Below are 12,196 nucleotides of genomic sequence, written 5' to 3' on the forward strand. Positions count from 1 at the left end.
AAGATATTTTGTTACATGCAACAATTGAGCATTGTGCATATGCAACCATATATGCCTGTGTTTCAAATGCATTAAAATAAAATATAATGTTTAGAACATTGAAGCTAATAGAAACTATACTTATCTATAAACAGCTTCCTATTCCATATTCCAAGACAATTTTAAAGTAAATTTACATTTAAATGATAGCAAATCATGGTCAAACCATTATAATTTTAGTACGGCTTCCACAACTGCCAAGTTGACGTATGAGACTAAATATATTATTTGTAATTACAAGAAGTTATTATAATACATGTACATACTGCAATTAGTAAATAACTATAAATAAATGTGTCAGTGGCCTGGCTAAAAGCCATCCCTAATTGCATTGTCTCTTCATCATCTTCTTTCTCTTAAATTGAGGGAGAAAAGGATGGAAGAGAGGCACTTGCCACTGCCTCTTTGAAGAACATTTGCACAGTCACTGACTAAATGGCCATATGTCAAGGTCTATCTGTAAATCGAGGCCTGATGGTTCAAGCTTAAAGAAGCTGAGCTTGTCACCTGGAGAGCTGACAGCCCAGTTCAAGATGCAATGGGGTGAGTTCCTACTATTTGCACCGGCTCCTGCCCACCTAGCAGTTTGAAAGTATGCAAATGAGAGCAGATTAATAGGAACCACTTCCGTGGGAAGGTAAGACCTTTGGCCTATAGTCATGCTGGTCACATGACCAAGAAAATTATCTTGGGACGATGCTGGCTCCCTCAGCCAAGAAATGGAGAGGAGCACCATGTCCTAGAGTGAGACACAACTGACAACTTTATCTTTTTATCTGTAAATCTGTGAGTCATTAATATACCATAAAACCATATTTCTTACTAATAACTCTACTTCTTTATATTTCATCTTTGTTTCCTAAACTCCTACCATGAACATATTCTATCTGTAGTGAATGCTGTAGACAAAAGCTAGGCTTTATAAGTAGTTCTTGATTTACAAACATTCATTTGACAAATATTCAAAGTTATAATGGCACAGAAAAATGAGACTTATGGTTGGTCTTTGGACATAGTCACATGACCAAAATTCAGTTGCTTGGCAACCATCATAAATTTATGGTGGGTGCAGCATCCCTGGGTCCTGGGATCACCATTCATGATCTTCCAACAAGCAAAAGTAATGGAGGAAGGTAGATTCATTTAATGATTGTGTGATATGTGGTGATTTGCTTAATAACAGCAGCAGAAAAAGCTGTAAAATCAGGCATAGCTCACTTAATACCTGCATCACTTAGCCACAGAAGATGTGCTCCAAATTCTGGTTGTGTCAAGGCCTACTTGTATAACCCAGTGGAATTTTCAAAGCATACCTTGAGCATACCTTTATATGCCGCCCTGAGTCTTCGGAGAGGGGCGGCATATAAATTGAATTAATTAAATTAAATTAAATTAAATACCTTGGCTACTTTATCAAAATGGCCATTATTGGAAGTCCTTGACTATTTACAAAATGATTGCCGTGAAAGGCAAGACTAGTCACAAAAATCACATCTTTCAAAAGACAGACTCCTGTCACTTCCTTTATCACATGAGACATATAGTTTTTTTTCTCCTGTCATGTAGGCATAATTCTAAAAAAGCTCTAACATTTATATTAATATCTCATATAAGCTGTAGGGTCTAGGTGAGGCCAAGAACTATTATTTTAAATGAATATTGTGTTGTAGGCCAGTGATGGCGAACTTCTCACATGTGCTCATCAGGGCCATGACCAGGAAGAGGAGCTGCCCAGGGGACATGCATGAGCCAAATAAGGTACTTCCGGTTTAGCGTGCCGGCCAGCAAGTCTTCCGGTTACTGCTGCGCATGCACACGTGCCAATCAGCTGGTGGCTCACATGCTCACGGCGCACATGCTAACATGCATGTGTGTGTGGCCAGATGCTTCTAGCCCCAGAGGAGGAATCCGCAGTTCTGCATTGGGGATAGGAAGTGTTTATCTCGGACTTTTGAGATGGGAAGGGCAAGAATGAGGGGCAGTACCAATGAGAATTCTCCCCGCTTGAGCGTCATCGGTTTCTGGGCAGAGTCCTTTGGGACTTCAGCTGAAGGAGGAGAGACAGTTCTGCAGAGAGAGAGAAGCAGAGAAAGTGGAAAGTGGGATCTTGGCCTGAATAACCAACTTGGGGTTCTTCTCTGCATGGAACTCTCTCTAGTGGGTGAAGTCAAGGGAGACTCTGCCCGGAGACCGATGATGCTGCAGAAAGGAGAATTCCCATTGGTCCTCCTTCTTTTTGGACACTCCCAATTCCAAAGTTCAGGGAAGCCCCATATACCGGCTCACAGACCGGCTCTTCCAGTTTCCGACACTGCCACACGCCCAAGGGCCAGCTGATTATCGTGTGCTCATGCACATCAGTAACCCGGAAGAGGAACGGCTGCTGCAGTGCGGGCCAAGCGACATGGCTTCGTGTGCCACTTTGGGCACGTGTGCTATAGGTTCGCCATCATGGCTATAGGCTGTGCTTTGCTTTACTCTGCAGCACCCTTGCTTCCCATTTATATATGCTAACTGTCATGCCCCCGTTGGAGCCTGAATCTGTGGACGAAGACGAGCTGGAACTTAAGCCAAGAGATTGAGGGAGCAATTTCGTTGGCATCGGAGGAAAATGGGGAAGGCCAGGGCCTTTCAGGATTAGAATAGCTTGTAGACAGGGAGGGACAGGGACAGGAAGACTATGACAGACAAAGATCAGGCAAAGAGCAAGGACCATCCCCTCCTGATCCGAGAGCACTAGAGAGTGGAGAGAAGGTGAGAACAGCGCAGACTGAGCAGACTACTTGGGAGAAGACTGCCCCGCCAATCTTCACAAGGTATACCTGGGGAATGAGACTTAAGGAGATGCTGTTTGTCAGGAACAAACGCCGAGTTCCTGAAGTGTTGAGTGCCGACGTTTGAATGTTCCAAGAGTCCCTGCATTCTTTCTGGCTTCCTGGACTAATTAACTGGATCCTTTGCTTCCTGAACTACTTGATTTGCGCTGCTGGATTTATTGCTGTGCAGCCTTGATATAGACAGAGCTGGGCTAGACTATTTGCAATAGTCTAGCCAATTTGGGGGGTGGCGGGGTGTTGTTATCACTTTGCTCTGGGACTTGCCAGAAACTTGGGAGCATTTGGGGAAATTTAGAGCAATAAAGGGATGGTTTGAACTGCCAGATGCCGGTGTGAACTCTGTCATCACACTAACTTAAGAATCCAAAATAATAAAATTATATGGGGTATGAAGCTTGATAGGCATTAAGAAAAGTGTTTGTGTGTACATTGATGTTCATGAGACAATATTGTAGTCTTCCTCTGATAAGTCTACATTCATCACAACCACTGATCATCCATAACAAGCTGCTACAAACATTCAGACTATTTGTAAATGATGGAAACTCTGATTTTTTAAAAAAATGTTTGCTATACATTTGTAGGCAAATAACAGAAAACGTAACATAAATCCATTCCAGTTTGACAGTTCCTCAAATGTTCTGCATGTTGCACCCTAGTCTTTTTATTTTTTTTTCTTATTGAATTTTGAGATTAAGTACAGAGTGCTAAATTTTAAAACAAATTTCTGTCAACTCTGCAAATTTATTTATTACAAGACAGAGCAGTGAAGCCTAGTATGACCTATTCTTTAGTGTTTGATTGAACATTTGACCTTCCTTCTCAGCCAAAATATGTTTTCTCCAAGACATGACATACCAACCAGAAAAGCATGTACCTAAAAAGTAGCCTTTAAATATAGGAAGGTGGTAAAGGCAGATAAAAGACAGAGCTTCATTAAAAAAAAAAATCTCATCTACATTATAATCAATTAATCTTTCTGGTTGCGAAGACTGCTCTGAAAATCCAAATGTTTAAATATATTTTGGGTAGCAGGGGATGAAGTTTACTTTTTCGATTTCAGAGTGAAATAGTCATAGTCCCAATATTTTTGCCACTTTGTCCTGATCATGGAAAATGTTGTTCTGCACTGATTGCTAGTGAGGTCACAACAGGCCGTATACTCACATTCCCCACAATGCATCATTTTCTCCCCTCTCTCTTTTTGTTACGGGCAGCAAGCAGGCGCATCCAATGCTGTATTACTTTCTTCTTTCGTTCATGACGATGTCACATACAGGCTCTGCAATCCTGAAAAAGAAGCATTTCCCAGGTTTTGAGGACAGAGGTACTCTAACCAATCCATCAATGCTTTGTGTGCTAATGATAGATTCACGCATAAGAGACACCATAAGCAGTGTGAGCAGCAGGCATGAAAAGGAGTGAATCAAGTGTCAGCAGTTGAGATCTGAAGGACTGTAAGGCTGTGATTAGAATTTTCAATCAGAGTTTCCACAATTCATCATGTTACTCAGAAAGGAATGATGGGCTATCCCCCTTTTCTTTTTAACAGACATCTTCCTTCAACTGTTTCTCTCCCTCCTCTAATATTAGCATATCAGTAAGTTTCTGAGACTTAGGGCTGGGTGGGGTGGGGGAGCTCACTCAGTTCCATTTATAGCACAGATTTACAGTAAAGAGAAGGAAGCAGACGATGTAGCAGAAAAAATATCGCTTTCTGTTTCCTTTTGCAGGCACAAAAATCTGTAATAAATTTGATTTCACTGTAAAAAAAAATCATTCAAGTGTTGAGATGAATTTTATAGGATTAAAGAATCAAAAGTACTTTAGTCTTTTTCCATGGGACTGTATTCCTTCTTCAAGATTACTGTCCTTTTAGATAATCACATGGGATATCTATGTGAACATTCTAACTCTGGGATCCTGTATCTGTAGGGTAACTTTATTTGGAAAGGCAGAATACCATAAAAAAAAACCTATTTTAAATGTAATCATAGCATTTAGAAAATCTGAATAAATTTAAAAAGAGGGTACATAATTCCTTAGGTTTTAAAAGCCTGTTTAATACGGATTCAAGGAATGAAAATGTGTTTATTTTAACCAAGAACGTATTAGATCAGTCATCATTAACAATGAAACTGTTTACAGTGCTTTCTTAGTGCAATCCCATTTTCTATGTTTGGCCAGATGGATAAGCTACAGCATGACAACTAAATATACTTTGATATTAAAGTCCAATAAAATAACATTTTCAGAAATTAATACAGCTTTAGTACCAAGAATGCACAGGCATCTCTTTAAAAAAATTGCTTGAGAAGCATATCAAACAAGGGCCATGATAGCAAACAAAATGATGGAAATTAAACCACTTGCCTGTTTAAATTCTTGTATTTAAGCACCAGTTTAAATGCTAAATATTTACTCTATTTTCTGACCCAGAATACAATCCAACTAATTGTGCAGCCAATCATGTATTTATTTCACTCAATTTATATGGCCACATATCTCACCAGGATGACTTTGTGCCATTAACAACAGCTAAAAACATAAACAACATCTAAATAAAATGTATTTGCTGCCTATAAGATAAAAGCCAATCAAACAATTAAAATAGCCATTCCCTGGTCTCTAATTGACAATCCAATGCTGGGAATACATCCAGGTCTTCAGAGCTTTGCAAAAGACTAGCAGGATCAAGGCCAATCTACTCTCTGGAGGAATGGTATTCCAGAGGGAAGGTGCCATGACAGAACTTTTGTATCCTGTGGCCTGCCAGATGACAGTCCTCCATCAATGGGAACCATAACATTCTTTTTTCTGCCAGATGTGATGGGATGAATAGAAACAATCAAGGAGAGGTGGTCCCATAAATAACCAGGCCCTGTGCCATGAAGGTCTTTACAGATGACTACTAGTGAATTGCACTCTGAAGCATACTGGTAACCAGTGCAACTCATAGGGCAGAAGTATAACATATGCACACCACAGGGAGTCCATAACTGCCTCATTTAAGACCAGCTGCAGCATCTGTATGTTTTTCAAGGCCAGACCCATGTAGAGTTACTTGCAATAATCCACTCAGGAGGTGACAAAAACATGAAGGACTGTGTGCAGAGCCTCTTGCAATTGGCATACAATACAACAGAACGATGTGCAAAAGCCCTCCAAGCTGTCCAGAAAGACACCCAAATTGCACATGGATTTTGTTTGGGACAGTGCAAACCCATTCACAACAAGAAAGGAAAACTATCTAGAACCAAGAGTTCCAAAAAAATCCAAGCAGGGTTGGATTGAAACTTGGTCTTCCCTATATCCAAGCTCCTACCACCTCCAGACAACAAGACAGCGCAGGATACTCTGATGATATCTCATCTGGTGCCATGGAATCTCACCCAGCAGCTTTGTGTAGATCTTTAGCAACAGTGTAGAGTGTGTCAAGTCTTGAAGAACCCTAGAAATCAGGAGCTGTGTGCTAGTAACACTTTCCTTTTCATCAACATCAGCTGGAACCAGCTTCAGAAGAAAGAAGAGAAACAGTGCAACACAATGCCATTCACTGTTGAACCCTGAAGCTGGGCCAGAAGGTAGCTTTTATGTGGATGTAATTCTAACATAGAGGGCTATAATAAAGTAGTAATTTATATGGGAATTATCTTTCCCTTTCTTCTTCTTCTATTTCTCATATTTTTATAGTGAACCATAGAACTAAGTATTTGGTTATTCAAGCAAATATTTGATTTCCTGAAACAAGCATGTGGTCAAAAACTGAAGCCCATTCAAAATCTAATCTTTGGGGGCCAATTCTGAAATTACTAATTAACTTCCGTATATTTTACTTTATTTAAGAAATCGTATCTGATAAAATCAAGGAATCCAAATTACGCTTTTAATTTGAATACAGTGAGGGTATATCTGGAGGTAAGCAAGCAATAAATAAGAGTGATGTGATTGAATTCACAATAAAAACAGAGTCATAGAGAGAAGCTAAGGTAAGAACTTTTGCCAAAATCCCAGGTTTACTTTGTTTGCATCCCTGAAAGGTAGCTCACACTTTGGTGCTGTGACTGCATATTACAAACCTTTAAATAATATTCATGAGCTCAGCTCTTGTAAATTAGGGATATATCAGGGGCTAAAATTTAAGTCATAGTGAGAACGCTGCATAGAAGCATTTCAATCTGAACTATTACCATGATTCTCATATCTATTCTTTGTCAGTATCTAAACAAATGTGATAATAGACTGAAAAACAGTATATCTATTTCTTTCCCTAGTAAATATCAACTGCACTCAAATCCTCTCCTTTCAAATAATCCTGGAGTTTAATCTTTTAAAGGCCTATTTTGATCTTTTCCTTGGCAGATAACATCACTCCCATTTGCTAACCATTCCAGATATTCTGAGCAGGAGGTCAACTGTAATTCTGTCAGCCAGCAAGCAAAACATATGTGGATTACTACAAAGAGGTTTGCATATTAACATTTTAACTAGACTGACAGGTGCATAGTAAAGATCTCATGTGACAGTTCTACCATTGAGTGAACTATCCCAACCTTCTGTCAGGCATGGAAGCAGTAAACAATTGTTGACATCAAAGCCTTGTTGATATGAATAAAGGTATTATCACATTAGGTCTAGGATCTACTAAATTACCAAAAGAAACAGAAAATGGTTCTTAACGAAATGAAAATTTATTAAATTGAGAGCCATAATGAATATTCACTTTTAGATTCCAATGGTTTCCCAAATTATACTATAATATATATTGACAACATCATGCCAGTATAAATACTAACAATCTTGTACTCATTAAGGCAGAAACCAATGTTTCTGAACTTGGGCAATTTATCTATGGGTTTCAAATTCCAAATTCAGCACAGCCACTGCTGAGCCTTTTTAAGTCCACGTATCTAATCTATAATTTGACTAGGAAAACATTTCCACAAATTACTGTTCACAAACCAAATTGGGCCACATAAGATATACCGTGTTTTCCCAAAAATAAGACCCTGTCTTATATTTTTTTGAACCCTGAAGTAAGCGCTTGGCCTTATTGCCATGCGCTCAAAAGCCCGATTGGGCTAATTATCAGGGGATGTCTTATTTTGGGGGAAACAGGGTAATATAAAACCAAACAATCAAATCAAGGTGCTGGAAAAAGGTAAGCAGGATTTTAAAACTGGAAGAAGAAATATCAATAATCTTATGCTATGGTTTTGGCTGCCTGGTGCCCAAATGTAAATCACAGGACCGAGGGGATGTTGCAAAGGTTGTAAGTGAGAGTACTGATTGCAAGTCACTTTTTTCAGTGCTTTTATAACTTTGAATGGTCACTATAGTATACAAATAGTTGTAAGCTGAGGACTACCTGTATATAACTCAATGCAGTAAACATATGTAATACTCCAATTTTTCCACAGCAACCCTGTAAGATGGGTTGGGCTGACAGTGAATGACTGGCCAAAGTCACCCAAATGGGTCTCATGAATAAGGAAGGTCTAGATCAGGGTTGTCAAACTCAAGGCCCACAGGCCAGATCCACACTGCGAGGTGATTAGATCTGGCCTGCAGGGCCACCATGGAAACAGTGAAGGACTGGCCCACAGTGCCTCTTCCAGCGAAAATGGGGTCCAGGGGGGTCCGCGTGGCCCCCTAAGCTCTGTTTGGCAGAGGGCTGCAGGAAGCCATCGCGGCTGAAAACAGGGCCTGTGAGCCCATTTTCACTGGCAGAGCCTCGGGCCACCACAGGCACCCCCAACATGACTGACATCAAACTGGCCATGCCCAACCCGGCCCCTTGAGATCAAACACAACCTTGATGTGGCCCTCAGTGAAACTGAGTTTGACATCCCTGGTCTAGATAGTCTCTATGTTTCTAGGCCAGCACCTTAACCACTACACCAACTTGCTCTCAATAACATTGGGAAAGGTGCAGGGTGGATTTGATTTAAATCGAGTTGATTTAAATCACAATTTAAATCATGATTTAAATCACTAGTAAAAAGGCTTGATTTAAATCAACTCGATTTAAATCATAATTTTTAAAGAGCAACTGTCATCTCTGCTACTCCTTTGACCCACTGTTGACTCACCAATAGTCCCAGTGTTGCAGAATATACAGCCTCATGCTACATAACTAAGCTCCATTTCATGCTGAATAAACTAAATTATTTATGTATCTTAAATAGAAAACTATCTTACGATAGATTTTTACCCCAAAAGTTTTTTATTAAAATAAATTTGATAAAAATCAAAAAAATCCGATTTAAATCAAAAAAATCTGAGTTTTATTTTTTTTAAAAAAATCACTGATTTTTATTCACCCTGGAAAGGTGGAAGGAAAGAGAAGAGGATACACAATGGCAAGATTGATTGACTCAATTACAGCAGCAATAGGCATACAACTGGAATACCTGAAAGACAGGAGAGATAAGATCCTCAAAGAGAAAATACATCTCTGGTCACCAGAACTCAATACTGACTTAATAGCATATAATCAATCAATATTATGCATAGCCAGATTTGTGAAAATAGTTCTTGCATCAGAATAGGAACACAATGTTTCCCATCCAGATCCCCACAGCCTCACTGACTCTGATTTACATTTACATTTACAAATGAGCATTTGTTTTCATTATAACAAAACTGCTAATGATTGGCTATGGGTCCTAGACATATGTTTAAGAACAGAACGATGACCCTTTCCCAAAAATGAGTGACTGAAATGATATTGAAAGAATAGTGCAAACAACTTTCCTTGATTATGAAATATATTGTACCCTATACACAATAGCAAAAGCTAACCCAAATATCTACAAAATTATCTGGTCTGTATTTTTAATCAACTTAATTTGCACCCTTTTTGCAGTTATTCAATTTGAATAAAATACTCATATATTACATTTAGAATCCCTACTTTCCTAATGCAACTTCAACTATTGTTATACAGATATAAATATACACATACACACACGTGTGTATGTGTGTAACTATGTACAATATGCATACATGGATGTATATGTGTACAAAAATAATTTGAGTCAAGATTACTACTTTGCTGCTCTACTTGCCATTACATGTTTGCTGCTACTCTTTCTTTTGAAGCTTATGTTAATAGTGTGAACCATAACTAATTTTTTCCAGCAGCTAAAACACCAAATGAGTATTTGAATAATCATTTATTCAAATAAATAACCCTAGCCCTAAATTATTCTGGCTTTCAGACGATCTATGGTCATAGAAGGAAAATTCAATGGTATACTACCACAAAATAATTTGTACTCTTGTCCAAATTAGAAGAATCAAGAGAGCTTCACACATTCTGTTCTTCTTATCAACTATGGCATTCTGAATTAATAATGCTCCTATTAGTTAAACACTAATGCAATTTATATATGCAGCAAATACCAGAAGAGGTTGCTTGGTATCATTTGTTGAAGAACAGTTAAGGAAAAACAATTCAAAAATCTGCTTTGAAAACAGACTGAAAAAGCGAGTCCGAATATTCCCTTTTCCACTGCATCTATTTTTGGACTTTTCAGAAGTCAATGCTGCACTCTGTATGTTTAACTGCAATGTAAAAACAGCACATTTTAAGCTGTTGTTAGCCATTATTATTGCATTGTAGAAACAAGCCCTTTTTGAATATCATATAAAAGGCATCCTTCACCTACCTCCTCATGCTTTTGTACTATTATTATCCTATTATTATCCTACCCTATCCTAAAAATTATCTTTTAACCCACTACTCTTATCCCCATTGTGCATTTTATATTTGAGGTTTTAGTTTTCAAACTTTTATGAATTTTAGACTATTATATTTTATTAAGTGTCAGAAGTGAGAGACCACAAATGCTCATATGCCTGGAAGGAATAAGAACACAACATGACAAAAGCAGCCACAAAGAGCTGCAACAAGAAGCGCCCTAGAAAAACTTCAAAGCAACTAGAAGATAAGCAACCAAAAAAACCTACGGCTGTCTTAACAACAAAAAGGCATGTATGTCTACCTTGCCTCTTAAATCAAGAATTGATAAGTATCTCACCTTATTTGATTGGGACTCTGACAAGCTCTTATCCTCTGATGGGGATTTAACTGTGGTAGACAAAAAGGGAGAAGTAGCTAGAATGGAATCTGAGACCGATGAAATGGATTTAACCTGAAATTCATTAGAGTGAACGCAGATTTGTCCTTAGTGTCTACTTACTGCCCACACAGTCATATCTATATTGGATCAGCTGACAGCGGCCAATAAAAAGCTAGAGGAAATAAAAAAACGCTAGCAGAAGTATTCCCTAGGCTTGTAAAGGAAGGTGAGACAATTGGTGAGGATGGCAATAAGGGGAGAACCTTGGCCCCCAAGACTGTGACCACTATAATATACTCCAGTACAACTGATAAGCAAAATAAAAATTTTAACATCAGAAGACCCTGTGAAACATATGTACTTCAACCAGGGGTGGGTTCTACTTACCTTTACTACTAGTTCGCATCACACCCGCGCGCGCTCTTTTGCACATGCACAGATCATTTCTGATGACGTCTGGGTCAGTGGGTGGAGCCTCCTGCAGGTTTTACTACCGGTTCTTGTGAACCGGTCTGAACCGGGGGCAACCCACCACTGACTTCAACTGATTTGTGTGGATCATTTGTTATATACAGAAATGTTATATTCAAAGATGGAACATAAAAAAACGGCCTTCCTGAAATTTCTGCCACAGTTACTCAGGTGTAAAGTAATACCAACCAAACTAACAGAGATAATGCGGCTTCTGCCCTGCCAAGGCTTTAAGAGGCTTGTGCTATTGTTTCAAGAACCAGTACTACCCTAAATGCTCTTAAGACTCAAGCACTTTCTACAGAGATTTGGAATTGTGCCAACTAGAGTATTTCAAAATATCTATGCCCACCCCCTCCTGGCTCCTGGGAAGCTTGCCAAGGCAGAACCAGGAGGATACATCCAGGCCTGTTTCTGATAACAATGCTTCCAATAATATTCTTCAGGGGAAAAAAATCCATCAGGCCGAAGCAGGGAGATAATTTCACACCATGCAATCTCTTACTAGGCCTTCTCAGGAGGAGTAAAGGAACTTAATGTAAGACCTTGATTATATCAAATCATTATATTGGGGAGTTGATGGAATATTTGCTATCCTCTGTGATATGTGCAAGCTCAATAAAACCCAATCAAAAAGTCAAAAAAGAAACAAAAAGACCAAAATATCACCTTGCCAGCAATCTATATGCACCACAAAGCCACCAAGAACCCTGCCACCAACACAGATTGGGCAAGCCACTTTTATAAAAAGGCAGTGAATCC

General features: G+C 38.9%; 1 protein-coding gene across 28 annotated transcripts in view; it reads right to left on the reverse strand.

Annotated features, from left to right (window-relative positions):
* Window positions 1-12,196, reverse strand: part of DAB1 (DAB adaptor protein 1) — a 728,003-nt gene that overhangs the window by 205,715 nt on the left and 510,092 nt on the right. For 26 of the 28 annotated variants that reach the window (XR_015733114.1, XM_034415187.3, XM_087889767.1 and 23 more), the window contains one exon: window positions 4,044-4,166. The exons of the other annotated variants lie outside the window; for them this stretch is intronic. Coding sequence is in view for 1 of the 26 variants with exons in the window: in XM_087889756.1 (XP_087745882.1) it covers window positions 4,044-4,062 (19 nt within the window). In the remaining 25 variants the exon portion in view is untranslated. The remainder of the gene's footprint in view (window positions 1-4,043; window positions 4,167-12,196) is intronic. 28 annotated transcript variants of the gene reach the window in all.

Source organism: Pantherophis guttatus, chromosome 3 (assembly GCF_059756535.1).
Source record: "Pantherophis guttatus breed Tessera chromosome 3, ASM5975653v1, whole genome shotgun sequence".
Lineage (NCBI taxonomy): Eukaryota > Metazoa > Chordata > Lepidosauria > Squamata > Colubridae > Pantherophis > Pantherophis guttatus.